The sequence below is a fragment of the Propithecus coquereli genome, unplaced genomic scaffold (assembly GCF_000956105.1).
Source record: "Propithecus coquereli isolate 6110/MARCELLA unplaced genomic scaffold, Pcoq_1.0 Scaffold235, whole genome shotgun sequence".
NCBI lineage: Eukaryota > Metazoa > Chordata > Mammalia > Primates > Indriidae > Propithecus > Propithecus coquereli.
In genome coordinates, this window is record NW_012147897.1 from 5,309,015 (window position 1) to 5,324,178 (window position 15,164).

At 36.7% G+C, this 15,164-nt stretch overlaps 1 protein-coding gene across 1 annotated transcript in view; it reads left to right on the forward strand.

Annotated features, from left to right (window-relative positions):
- UVRAG (UV radiation resistance associated) overlaps nucleotides 1-15,164 on the forward strand; it is a 286,852-nt gene that overhangs the window by 50,871 nt on the left and 220,817 nt on the right. The window contains exons 4-5 of the mRNA XM_012645741.1: nucleotides 116-277; nucleotides 4,079-4,153. Coding sequence (XP_012501195.1) covers nucleotides 116-277; nucleotides 4,079-4,153 — 237 coding nt within the window. The remainder of the gene's footprint in view (nucleotides 1-115; nucleotides 278-4,078; nucleotides 4,154-15,164) is intronic.

The following is a 15,164-nucleotide window of genomic DNA, read 5'->3' on the forward strand; positions in this document are numbered from 1 at the left end:
TTTAATGTATTTATAAGGTCTTTTGGTTTTTAAAAACAAAATGGTTTATCACCTAACTGAAATAACTGTGAACAAGTTAGTCTTCCTAAAGCATGTTTTTCATTTCCATCAACAGAATCCAACATGGCGAAGTCTCGACTTTGGAATAATGCCAGACCATCTTGATACATCTGTGTCTTGTTTTGTGGTGAAGATATGGGGTGGAAAGGAGAATGCCTACCAGCTGTTGATTGAATGGAAAGTCTGTTTGGATGGGCTGAAATACTTGGGTCAGCAGGTAATTTTTAGAGTGTGGTTTCAAGTAGTTGTCATCTCCAAATTAACTTGTTTAACCTTTCTTTTGATTCTTCTGACTCTATATTTCCTATTATAAAGAGAAACTTTTATGACTGTTTAATTATGTTACTAAGAGAGACCTTTATGATTGTTTGCTTATGTCATGTTACTTATGTTGTTGTGTTTGAGTCATTGCCCAGTTTAAAAAATAACTTTAACTGAAGACATTTATGAAGAAGTAACCTAAGCTGCTAATATAAGAGGATTTATGTGTGTGTGTGTGAAAGAATATGCTTTCTCATAGCATTCTGCTTTTTCTGTCATATTGTATGTCCTCCCTTGGAATCTGAAAATTAAGTTGAAATAAAGAATATACCATCAAACACCTCTTTTTTGACGAGTAGAGTTGGATTATTCTAGGAATAAGAAGAATTACCTTTTGTTGAGTGCAGGATGACAAATGCCTGGCTTATATACTGCTTGCTACCTGTTCCCCGCCTTTGCTGTACTCATGCCTGGGGTAACTAATTGATCACGGCGCTCTTCTAGCTGAGCTCAAAAGTAGCTCCATAATCCTTACTAACACAGTATTGCAGGACACAACTAGGAATCTATGAGAATCGTGAATGTAAGGAAACCTATTTGGCATCACCAGACATAGTGGTAATTAGTTAATGTTTATAGCAGCCTTGTGAAGGTTGATATTAGTGCCCTTGTTTTCCAGATGGGAAAATTGAGCCTCAGAGAGTTTAGGAAACTACTCAAGATCACATGGTTAGGTGGAGCTAAGATTTAAATTCAGGCCTGGCTGATTTAAAAATTCATTTTCTTTGTGCTGTATAACACTGGTGTATACATATTGTCCTTGGTAACCCTCCATTCTACGTTGGAATCAGGGCCATTTCTATTTTGTGATACCCATGGTACTACTGTTAACAGTACCCCTAAAATGTTAATCATAAATTATTTATAAACATCCTTGATTTTTTTAAATGTTTATTCACTATATACTTTCTGTTATGTTTCTTTTTAAAGAAACAATTTAAGGCCGGGCGCGGTGGCTCACGCCTGTAATCCTAGCACTCTGGGAGGCCGAGGCGGGCGGATTGTTTGAGCTCAGGAGTTCGAAACCAGCCTGAGCAAGAGCGAGACCCCGTCTCTACCAAAAATAGAAAGAAATTAATCGGACAACTAAAAATATATAGAAAAAATTAGCCGGGCATGGTGGCGCATGCCTGTAGTCCCAGCTACTCGGGAGGCTGAGGCAGAAGGATCGCTTAAGCCCAGGAGTTTGAGGTTGCTGTGAGCTAGGCTGACGCCACAGCACTCTAGCCCGGGCAAAAAGAGTGAGAGACTCTGTCTCAAAAAAAAAAAAATAAAGAAACAATTTAATTCTGCATTTTTTTGAGATTAAAAAAATCTCTGCCCTCATTTTGCTTACCATACTTTTATTTTTTAATTTTTTAAACTGTAGTCACCATGTTGTACAGTAGGTCTTTTAAACTTATTCCTCTTTTCTAACTGAAATTTTGTATCCTTTGACCAACATCTCCCCAAGCCTCCTCCCTTCCACCCAGCTCTCGGTAACTACCATTCTATTCTCTACTTCTATGAGTTCAACTTTTTTAGATTCTACATACAAGTGAGACCATGCTGTTGTCATATTTTTATTTATTTTGTGTCCTTCTATAGTGACCAGAGCAATATGTAATATATATTGCTCCTTAACTAAATTCTAACCTCCTACAATTTCAAAACTTTTTGTGTCTTTTTATTTTTCTTCTGTTTTAGGGTTGGTCTTAACTGAAACTTAGAAAATAATGACTTTGGTTTAGGGCCTTTCTCTTCTCTCTTGGTACCAGATACTTGTTGTCTTTAGACTGGCCAACTAGATCCCTGTACTGAGGCACATGCCCTGTGTATCTTCTCACATGCTATACTTAGAATTATAACACAATTTGGGCCAGTTGTTGGGCCAGTAACCTGTAATTAATGAGTAAAGTGTAGTACATATCTTACTTCTTCTTAGAGTGATTTAACAGTTCTGAAATGTATATGATAGTGTGCAATATAATATAGCCTGTTTTGTTAAGCACGTTTTTCTTTTTCTTTCTTAGGAACAAAGGGATCTTTCTGAGCTTTATGGTTGCCTGATTTCTAATACATTATTAGATTTTTTATCAGTATTTTTCATGTCTGACTTTCACATCTAATTATCTAATTATTTCATTCCATCTTTATGACACTCCTGCACAATAGAGCAGGGAGTGTTTTCTGTTTTTGGCTGCTGAAGGAATTAAAGTATGTACCATTAATATTTCTTAACTACTGTATATTGGGTAGAGTGCTGGATACCAGGGCTATAAAGATAAATAAGTCAGAGTTCCCTCCTCTGAAGAGCTCCTTATGAAACAAAGTTGGAATTAGAACCCAGATCACTTACTTTTTAGCCTGATATCTTTTCAAGTACTAGAACTATGTTGTCTCTTATTTTTCAACAAACTAATTTGATGCCCATCTTCATGAAGCTTATATTTTGATTACTTTCATGTTAGATTCATTCCTGCCCATACTCACCCTACTGCCTCCCACTTTCTTTAATGTTATATACATATTTATTTTCTTAAAATTTAAAAAGTAATATATGTTCTTTGTGGGAAATTTGGAAAGTTTTGAAAAGCACAGAGTAGGGAATAAAAAATTACACATAATCCACTGCCCATCTACAACTATTATTAACATTTTGGTGCATATATATTTTATGTTTATAAAATTTCAGGTCCCTTCTATTCTTGAAACTGATTTCATAATGCTTTCTCTTTCTAAGATGAAAAACTTCTTGAGATTGATTTATAGTTTTCATTATAGTAATACATTTGTGATTGCAAACTTATCTTTTAATATTGTATTCAGTTGAGTAAGTGATATAGGTAAAAAGGGAGTGTGTGATTAATTTTACTTTAGTAATAGAAGTAGGAGATACGGAAGTCAGGTAAATGTTCACAGGAGTATTCTGCTGCTGGCTTTGTCTCTAGCTAGAGAAAGAAGAGAGCAAATGTTCTGTTCTGGTAATCCTTGTCTTTCCTACTCTTGGATCTTCACAGAAGCATATTTTTATTTTTTAGCTTAGCTCTGTCTGATAAAGTAATTAAATCTATTCTTATATTTCACAGTTAGGCACTTTATACTATTTTGAGTTATTTTAGAGTTGAGTTATCTTCAATTTTTAAAGTTTTATTCCTCTTGCCTTTTAGGTGAAGTTTAATTTAGGTGACACTGCCTGAAGCTCCCATCATCCGAGACAGAGTGATATGCAAATAGTAATTAAGTAGATATTTAAGACTTTAGGGATTGGATACCATTATTTTTAAACTGTCTTTTTGAAAATAGAAAATAATGTTTATCTTGTGTGTTTTTTCTAGGGCTTCATATTTTTTAAAGTACTCTCATAGACTTACTAAATTGCGTTTTCTTTGAGATCAGAGAGTGTTTAGTATGCCTCTGAATCCCCTGTCCTTCAGGAATAGCTGTTCTATAACAACCTTCAGAAATGTTTGTGGAAAATGTGTGAATAATGGTGCCTGTGATCTCATGTGATGGTTTTGTGAAGCCCTTGACTAAAGCAGGAAATGCTCAGTTGATTACCTGGTCTTTGGAGCAGTGACTTATTTTCTGCTAGTTTGTTTAGATGTAGTTAGCCTGTTTCTCAGCATTGAAGCGGTCCTGTTATAACTGTCATTCCCGCGTCCTGTTAAAACGTGATGGGAATGAGAACTAATAGTGTGTTTTCCTCCTCTCTTAGATTCATGCCCGCAACCAAAATGAAATAATTTTTGGGCTGAATGATGGCTACTATGGTGCTCCATTTGAACATAAGGTAAGAGGATTCTCCTGCTGTTGTGAGTTTTTTTTAGTGCAGGTGTGCCTTGCAGGTGTACAGGATAGATATAATCCTGGAAAGCTCTGTGCAAATAGAATCATGTTTTAAGTATCATTGTAAGTTTGTTGTTTAGTGTGGCTTAGTGTGAATGCTTTTTAAAGTGAGAACTCATTTTGTAAGGCACATAACTACCTCAGTTTATCTCTTCTAAATCCAGAGTATATTACTTTTTCTAAAAGAAAACCTAAGCTAGCTGTTTCCTCTTATTCTAAAAAATTCTTTGGGGATTGGGAAAGAATGGTGATTTTGATTAAATGCAATACAGTTTTATTAAATGTTTCAGCTGTCTTTTATGACTTTCAATAAATTTAAGAAACCGTGAGTCAAGTTGTTTTATAGTCAGCACTGTCTCTATATCTAAAGGTAATTAAAGAAAGGAGAGGGAAGAAAATTCATATTTACCAAGTACCTACTATCTATGATACTATGCCAGGTGATTCAGGTTCTTTTTCCCATGTAATACTGGCCACAAACCAGTGCAGCAAGTTTTGACCTCTCCATTTTATAGACAAGGAAACAGGTTGTGAGGGATGAACTTCATAGGGTCATACATCTAGAAAGTAGCTGAGCTGAGATTTCAGGTTGCCTGCCTCTAAAACCCACACCCTTTCTACTCTACTGTCGTGTTTTACCTATCAAATTCTGAAGCCTATACATGATTTGTTCTTAGTGATCATGTTGCTTCATAATTCTTGGTTGTCTGAAATGCTTTTGCGTAGAGTACTCCATTCCTTCAACATTTTATTGAGTACCTGCTGTATGTTGGCCACTGTACTCCAGTGCTGAGAATACAGTGGAGAGCAAATGAATGTTTTCCTGCCGTCATGAGTGTGTGGAAGAGACAAATACTGATAAAGTAATCCAGCAGATAAACATGTAAACACAAATGATAGTAAATGCTATAAAAACATGTAACGAGAACCTAACCTATTCTAGGGGCTCAAGAAAGGCCGTTTTGGGGATGTGACTTTTAAAGCTACACTCCAGATGAGGAATAGAAGTGAACTGTGTGAAGGGAGTGGGGACTGAATAGAGAGAGCAGTTCAGGCAGAGGAGGTTAACCTGTTTGTTGGAAGGCTGTGAAGTGGAAGGGAACACGGTGAGTTTTAGGGATGGAAGGAAGGTCAGAGGGATGAGGGAGAGTGAAACCAGATGAGTTTGGAGAGCTAGGCAGAGACCACCACATGCAGAACCTTTTAAAGTATTTTATCCTAAGAACAGGGGACTGTGTGGAAGGATTTTTAGCATGGCAGTGATATAGTCAGATTTGTGTTTTAATCATTGCACTCTGGTTGTAGTAAGGACTGATCATAGAAGAGGCAAGAATATATGTGGGAGAATAGTAAGGAGGATCTTGCAGTATATCAGGTAACAGATGCAATACTTTGAAGCAGTATTATAATAGAACTGAGAGAAGACAGATTTAAGAAAATTTTTGGAGATAAAATCATTAAGACTTGGTGATGGTTTGAATTTAAGGCAGAAGAAAAAAGGAGGTGTCAAGGATGACTTTTGGGTTTCTGGCTTGGCTGAAATAACTATGTGGGTAAAAGTGCCAGGCACTGAGAGAACTAAGGAACACTGGAGGAAGACCGGGTTTGGCAGAGGCAGATGCGGGCTGAGATTTGATTGTATAGAGTTTGCAATGCCTTCGAGACATCCATATGTAGATGGTAAGTAGGCATTTCGATATAGGAATCTGGAGTTCAGAGGAGAGAACTGAGTTAGAAATATAAATGTGGAACCAAGGGCAAATAGTCATTGAAATCAGGAGTAGGGAGAAGATAGACTAGAAACTGGCAAATACAGTAAGAATAAGAGGTGTTAAGTAACCAAGCCTTGAAGACACCCAACTTTTAGAGGCAAAATAGAGAAAAAGCATTAGAAAAAGTGACTGAGAAGGAGTGGTAAGAGGAAAAGAGAAAGAGTAAAGTTTTATGTAAAATTTCAGAGACCAAAGAAAGAGAGTTATTTTTTTCAGGGAAAGGGGTGGTTTTTTTGGGGTTTTGTTTGTTTTTTAAGGGGAGAGAGTGGTCAAATAAGACGAGGACTGAAAATTGTCCATTAGATTTATTAAAATGGAAGTTATTCAAGGTGACTTCTTTAAAACTCAGTTCAAACTCTGATAGCTTTTTTTCTTTCTTTATTTTAAAGCTCTTATCTTGTAAGTTCCTATAGTATATCAACCTCCTGTGTATAGCTTTGACGTAAAATATGCCACCTTGTAACTAGGCTTGTCTTTCTTCCTTTCTAGTCTGTAAGCTTTTCAAGGACAGATTTCCATATGTACTATTGAATTCCCAGTACCTACCATAGTTCGTGGGACGTGGTCTTTGCTTAGTAAAAATGTTTGTGATTTAACGAGGGAATTGTGGGGCTGCTGTTTGTAATGTCCCATTTATAGGGTTAGCTATCCCAACACTCGTGAAGCATGAAGTTCCTCCTGAAACCGGTAATTAACTCACCATTTAGCACAATGTCTGGCACACAGTAATAATATTAATAGCTAATATCTGTTGAGCATCACTGTGTATCAAACATTGTTTTAAGAGCTTTACATCTATTATTGTATTTAATTCCTTAAGAACCCTGTAGCCAGATATGAGTTGTTGCTGAGGTTTTGGGTAGGCCAATAACAATACTCCTTTCTTTTCCTCCTAAGTTTGGAGCAAGTACAGAAATAAGATAAGTGATAGATAAATGGAGATCAGAATGTTGGCTTTGTTACTAATGAATCTGATTGACAAATGTGGCTTAATTTCTGTAACTAAAAGACCTTGTTATGACTAAAAGGGCTTGCTCCCAAACTGAACCTCCCCACCAAAATAACAAAGCAATGAAACTGAGGTCTTCCCCGTACAGGAACAAGGCCTGATCCTTCAAGCCAAAAGCAGAATTTGTATGTGTGCTTTAGACAGGCTATTTCTGATGAGAGGGAACCAGTTCTAGAAAGAACTGAGCCAGCCATGCCCAATTCCATCTCTGAAGTTCAACAATCAGATAAGTTATCTGCTGGTCCGGGGGAAGAATGAGTGAAGGACACGGAGAAACTGGAAATTTTCCTTTCATGACCTTCTCCTCTGGGAAGTAGAGTAGAACGTTTTTTGTTTTTTTCCTGTGTGGAAGCATGGGATGCAGAGTGTTTCCCTCTAACACTAAAATAGCTAATATTTAGTGAGCACTTCTGTACCAGGAACTATTTTAAATGCTCTACATATTTCACCTCATTTAAACTTTACAGTTGTCCTTTCATAGAAGGGGAAGCTGACATGGAGAAGTTAAGTAACTTTCCTGAGATTACACAGCTACTAAGTAGCAGAGCTGGAATTCAAAACCAGATGGATAATGAATGTTTATTGAATATATGATCGTAATAAGTGGCACAATTTATAGTTCTTTAGTTAATTAGCTTTGTCAATTTATAAGTCCAGCTCATCATGCCCCTTTGCCAGCTTTCAAATGAATACCTGACATATAGACTGAACCTTAAAAAGCTTTTTTTGTTATTGCCTTTCTAAAGAAAGCCACAAGCATGGTTTTCAGTCAAGGTGTCATTGTAAGTGTACACTTTGAGAGCCTTCTTAGCTCCGAACAAAAAGCAATGATTGATGAAATCAGAGAAATTTAAAGAGTCGCATCTTGCTAAAACAAACACACACCAAGGTAAACATCTCTGGAACAGAAATAGAATAGAAATGCAAAGAAGTGGGCAGAAGCAGAAGCCTGGGGCCTTCTAACTCCCCTGAAGTAGGCAGGATGATGGGCTCTTCAGGGCAAAATGAGCACGAGATGAGCACTGAAAACTGAGGGGTGGGGGCTCTCCCTATTACAAAAGGAGCCTGAAACAGAGAAACTGCAGAACTTTAAGGATAATCTTAAAAGGGAAAATTTTAAAAGCTACCAGAGAGAAAGGAAGTATTATCTACCAATTATATTGATAGCAGACTTCTCATCAGCATTAGTAGATGCCAGAAGAAATATATCTTCAAAGTACTATTAATCATTAATGTATAATTCTATTTCTAGTAAACTTTTTAAGAGGGTGAGAGAGAGAGAGCTTTAAAGACACAAAGGTTAAGAATTTACTACCACAGACCTTTTACCCATACCAAATGATCAAATAGAAAAGTAAACCCAAAGGGAGGATGTAGGATGTAAGAAAATAGCAAAGGGTGTAAACTAGTTAAAACATTAGTGAATTTAATTTAAGCTAACAAACAAAACCAGTGTTTGATAAATGTTGTGTGTTTTAAGGTAAAATAAACTAGGCTATTCTTATTCAAAGTGTAGTCTGGATCAGTGCTAGTCCAAGAACTGTCACCAGTCTGTGGTAAGCTAAGTACAAAAATTGAGAGTAAAATTTTAAGACTTTTATAGCAATTTGGCATTACTATGACTTTCTATTGTATTTACAAAAGTATCAGTTCACAATGGATTGAAGGAAAAAACCGCAAACAACTGGTCCTTCCCCACAAAGAGTTTGAGAAGCACTGCTAACAGTAATAAGGGGTGAGTGGGTGTTTAAAGGGTTAAGACTCATTAAGGTCACTGATTTGTTTGGGAGGAAGATAGAGATAGTAAACAACTCTAGAATTTGTTAGAAAAATTTGTAGCCAAGTGTGCTTGTTAAAAATTTAAGTGTACCTAGTAAAGACTAGAAACAGAGAATATAGATTTCTAATTAGCAGAAGAAAAAAGGTATAGAAAGCTTTGTCAACTTGGTAGGAGACAGAAAAGGAAACAAAAAGGAAAACAAATGGTAAACAGAAACATGGAGTATGGGGGTAGCAATAAGTCCAAATATATTTGTCATCACAATAATTGTAAATGGATATCATATCAATATATTTGAAATATTTCATAAAAATTTAAAAAATGCTAAAGCAACAAGGCTTTTTTTTTGGGACAAAGTCTCGCTCTGTCACCCAGGCTAGAGTGCCGTGGCCTTAGCCTAGCTCACGGCAACCTCAAACTCCTGGGCTCAAGCAATCCTCCTGCCTCAGCCTCCTGAGGAACTGGGACTACAGGTGTGCGCCACTGTGCCCAGCTAATTTTTTCTATTTTTTTAGTAGAGACGGGCTCTTGCCCTTGCTCAGGCTGGTCTCGAACTCCTGAGCTCAAATGATCCTCCCGCCTTGGCTTGCCAGAGTGCTAGGATTACAGGCGTGAGCCATTGCACCTGGCCAGCAACGAGGATTTAAGAACAGGCTTAAATGTTAAGAATGTGTATTCTATACAGAAGAAGAAAAGTTATACTCATAAAGCAATAACAAAGTATGTTTTAAAGCAACTTTTAAATAGTGACAAAATTTTTGTTGACCAATTTGGCACTCTTGTTTTTTTACATTAGCTGTGACCAGAAACACTTTTATTATTGCTGCTGCTGATTATGTTGATGTTAATCCTCCCTGTGTCCACATTCTCTTAAAGTGTCTTCAGCTATGATGGCTCTAAAAGCTGAAATTATTTCTTATTTGCCCAGAACATTTCCCTCTTTCTTTATCTGCTTCTTGAAAGACTTTACTCATTTCTGTTGAGCTTTTAGGAACCTAAAACCTCTCCACTATATGCTCTAGTAAACCTCTCATCTATGTATGACAGTAGATCAGTAGTTCATTCGCACTTCCGGGACTGTGTTTGGAAACTATTTAATACATTGAAAATCTTTGACTAAAACATACACTGTGGATTTTAATCCTTTATTCAGTAACCTTTGTTGGCATTATTAAGGAGTTATTTGTTTTTGTTAATTTTCTATAGTAAAATTTTATTTATTTGGCATATGAATATGGCACTCTTAAGTATTTAAATCTTTAAGTATTTAACAGCAATGTAGACAAAGGTAATTGAGTAAGTGATAATGCAGATCTTTATCTTAGTTATAAAAGTGATTCATGATTTTGTTTTCTGTTAAAAAAAAATCAAGCACCTACTACAAGCCTATTAAGTACTGTGGGATATAAAAATATTTTTAAGACACAGATTAACAAGTGTATTTTTTTCATTGAGGAGATAAGATAGCATATATTTCAGAAGATCTCCAGTTTACAAATAGGTTTAGTTTGAAAATTGTTTTTGATGGTAGTTATTTGGTTCTTGTAGATAATGCAGGTGAATTATAGAAGAACCTTAAGTAATTGGAAGAGCACCTAAGGAAGAGGTTTTAATGTTTGGGGACTATGGAGAACCAAAGAAGAACACTGTTAAAGCTTGAAGTCAGGGTGGATAGAGGTTGGTGAATAAGGCTATGTGGCCGGGAGAGATGTTTTCTAGGTAGGTTTAACTGCTAGCATGGCAACTGGGGAAAGGTGGGGAATAAAAGGCTGTTGGGCCAATCCTTTACCCAATAAGCTAGAAACCTTTCATATCCCAGTCAGGATTTTGCCTTTAATATATACATCTTTGCCTGAATTTCCTTTTGGTGACCGCTCTTTCTTTTGGGGGACTGTTGACAGCTACTTTGGGTGAACACATACTCCTAAGTGTTTAAGAATATGGGTTTCGGAGTCAGATTACGTGGATTTATTTCAGACATTACTGGGAACTACTACTCCCATGGCTCTAAACCCTATGGTAAGAGGAACTGCATTTCTAATGCTTACCATTGTGTTAGCATTGTATCCGTAGCACAGTGCTTGATACGTAGTAGTTGCTTGATAAAATTTTGTTAATGAATACAGGTTAGTGCTGTGTTTAGCAGTATTATAGCAATAATTGAGACACAAAATATTGAGGAGATGGTATTTCTCCCACCCTACTTTACCCTCAGCCTCAACTTTTGGTATTTATTTTTATGTAACTCATACTGGCGTAATAACTCTAACTATTGTGCTATTATAATAGACTAGTAATTCGTTTCTCAGACTACAAACTATAGCAGCAATGTCTTTAGAGTCCAGTAGATGGCAATGCTTTCTCATGTTAATGGGAAAAAAGTAGAGCAAGAATAGAATCCAAGTCAAAAACAAAATCTTTTTGAATGAAAGAAACTCTCAGGAGATTGAAATAGCAATTTGGTGATGATTTCACAAAAGTAACCATATAACTTGATTATCTCAAGTACATAGGCTGAGATTGAAAATTTAGGTACAACAGCAAGTTTCAGGATCTGTTTTGAGAGCCTATACAAATGAAATTTTCTTCTTTTATATTTTTCAAGTCATGATACTTTTAGAAAGCAGAAAATCTGAATTCTAATCCCAGATTTGTTCTGGTACTGTGTTTCTTGTGCAAATTACTTAACCTCTCAGTTTTAGGTTTCTTTTCTCAAAAGTAAGAAAATCCTAACTAGCTGGATAATACTACAGGGGATATTAGAGTTATCTCTTCCAAAATCCTTATTTCATAAATGGAGAAACTGAGGCTCAAGGGTCCTCATGACCTGTTGAACTTGACATGACAAATTAGTTCCATGCTATAGAAGATAACTTAAATATAGCTGTAATTATAGCGTATATATATACATATACTTATTTTATGTGTGTACGTATACATGTACATACTTTTATGGCTCTTTACTCTTAAGGATTTACCTATGAATAATTTCACTCAATCCTTATAACAATCTTGGAGAAAGGGCAAATATTATTAACATTATTTACTTTATAAGAAAGTTGAGTCATAGAGAGGTAAAGTGACTTTCACTCTGTGACTTAGTCATGGTTATACAGTGAATTGCTCCTTGCTCTTTCCTCTGAAGTCCTTTAGACATAGTTCTGTTAGCAGTTGTGTCAGCTTATGATAATTTTTTGGATGATATATCTCTCTCTTTTTAGAGGGCACAAATTGTATCTTTGTGTCTCTAATACCAGGCTCAGTGGGAGGCATCTAATAGCTGTACGGTAAGTACTTGTAGAATAAGGAATGGTCAGGATAAGAGTATGACTTAGGGGCAGAACCAGGATCAGAACACATCTCTTTCCAGTTATGTACTTTCTTCATTATACTATTTCACCTGTGAAGAGGTGATGGCTAGATGATTTTCATCATTTAATTTCTTTTTGAGGTTTCTTCCATCATTTAATTTTATTAACTGTGATCACATACTGCTAGAGATAGCTTCTTTAATTTATAGCAATGCAGTTAGACAAGTAGTAGTATTTTTATTTTTAGAATGAAGATGCTGAAACCCAGACAAGAGATTACTGTTTAGTTAACTTTGTAGAACTGAGAAATTTAAAAAATGGCTATTTCCTCTTGCTAGTCATATTAATGGATACTAACTTGTTTCCAAAGCACGTCCCACACAGTGCACAAGCAGAACATTCAGAACTGGGGATTAAGTGTCCCAAGTAGAGCCTATATTTTAACAACAGAGAGCTGGATATGGTATAATTTCTGTCCAGGTCTTTCAGTATATTATCAAGGAAAAGTTGGAAAATCATAAGAATAGCAGGTTCCTATACGTATTCTATTCAGTGTTCCTTTCCTTTCACTACCCCTTCCCCCATTACAAAATAGAAGAAACAAATACTGAAGAATTCCTCAGGGGCTGTTTGTAATAGCTGCTTGCTTTGTTATAAAACATCTAGGTATCCAAGCACAGTTTAAATCTAGGGTAAAATTTTGTTTCTGAACTATTTTGAGCTGGTGTGATTGCCTAGAAACGTATTATACCAGGTGGGTACAGAGCTTTTAATAGCTACCATTGCTAGTTTTCATTTACTGAGTGTATGCTATGTGTCAGGCACTAAACCAGATACTTTAGTTGCTTTTATTTAATCTGTGTAACAACCATGAGGTAGTTATTATCATTTTATGAGTGAAGTACCCTGGAAGGAAACATTAAACTACTGACTCAAGGTTACATAGGTAGTAGGTAGCAGATCCATGATTCATTCGAAGATCTGACTCATTCGAAGGTTTGGATTTTTTGTTTGTTTGTTTTTGAAGAGATGGGGTCTTGCTCTGTTGCCCAGGCTGGCACGATCAGGACTCACTGTAACCTCGAACTCCTGGGCTCAAGCTGTCTTCCCACCTCAGCCTCTCCTAAGTAGCTGGGACTACAGCTGCATACCTGTAGGCACATACTATGCCTGGCTAAGTTTTATTTTTAAATTTTTGTAGAGATGGGGTCTTGTATGTGGTCTAGGCTGGTCTCAAACTTCTGGCCTCAAGTGATCTTTCCACTTTGGCCTCCCAAAGTGCTGGTATTACAGGTGTGAGCCACCACACCCGGCCTATGGCTTGTTCTCTTAACCACTGTGCCACGCGGATGGCATCTCTCTACATTTCTTCCCACTTCATATAGCCTGTCAGAGTACCAAGTCTCTATCTTTACATTTAACCAGAAATGTCAACTAGCTGTACGCTGTGAGAATCAAATGAGACAGTACATGGGCAAGTGCTTTGAACAGTACAAAGTGCTTTATTCTGCAGACTGGGTATTTATTATTGCAGAGTGGGCATGCAGTGCCCATGAGGCCATCAACCCGCTGAAGTCCACAAAAGTTCCACACATTAGTCACTGTATTTGGCTTCTCTCTGAGTCTTTTTTCCCCCCTTTTTTCTTGGATTGAATTAATTTTTGACAGATGTTTGGAAAATCATCTTATCCTGTAATTCGTATTTATAAATCCTGCTGCTGCAGTGTGGTCCCCATTCTCTCTCTTCGTTGAAGCCAGAGAATAATCTGGGAAAATGACATGTTTCCTGTTATGAATTTGGAGGATCTTGTCTTCTTAGCATAATTTTTGAGCTTTTGAGAATTTTAATACTGGGAAATTCAAAGCCAAATGTGGTTCTTCATATAGATGTTTTAGATTCTTGAGGAGTAAACAGAAACTGAGTTCTACACTCATCCTCATCAGGGATTCAGAAAGCTTAAAATTTTGAAAACTTGTTTTTATGATTCTTTTTTAGATTTGTAATGAGGGTATTTTTGACCCCCTCCCCATAAGTCAATTTCAGTTTAAACTGTTCTACAAAGCTGGGACTCCCCCCACCCCGTCTTAAATCTCTGTACTAATGCTGGTTAACATGCTTTCACTGTTGCTTTCTCTTCCTTCTGCCACTTGTCTCTTCTTTCACAGTCACACTCATTTGCGTGTACATCCTTTCTTCTGTTAGGGCATGTGCTTCTTTAGGGCTGAGGTGGTGCATTACTCACTGTTACAGTCTAAGGATTTAGCATAGACTTTGCTCAGTGCTAATGTAGACTTTTTACTCAAGGAATGGCTACTTTAGCAGGGTCCCTTTCAGTCCTCCTGTCACGGAGTAGCATTGAAGACACTTAGTCCACTTCATACTTGAGTGTGGGACTGTGATTGTGATTATTTTCTGAGGATAGCTTAAAACATTGAAGTGTGAACAAGAATCTCTTTATCCCTGTGGATTTGAATTAAAAATAAAGAATTTTAGTTTCAGGATCTGTATACCTTTGCTTAATAACACTATTCTTACTTCTCACTGCTACATACTATTTTAAGGAAGAGGAAAAACATCCTCTGTTTTCTTAAACCTTGGGCCAGATCTGAGGGAATATACATATTCAGCTCAGGTTCAGTGTCTAAGAAGAGGTCTCATCTTCACTCCTTGACAACTCAGCGTCTGGGCTTCATCAGATCTCAGAGCCAAGGGGTGTCCAAGGCTTGATTATGCCTAACAGAGATACTTGCACAATTTTATTCAGCTTACACTTGGCTGACACTTAAAAATGTATTAATGTCCAAGTGAACATATACACATAGGAACACAGACTGTCTGTTCATTCATCAGGTAGCTATTTTAGGAGAAGTCATACAAATACATACTGTATTTCAAAATATATATTCATTGCATCTGAAAATGTGGTGGGGTAGTAGGATGAGCTATTGTTATATTTTTCTTTGACCATCACGATTTCTTATTTTACTTAACTGTGTAGAAGGACTATTTGTAAAGCTCACTTACAGCTTTAAGAATAACATGTGGAACACTGACAGGTCCGGCTGGGGAAAGCTTTCAGTGG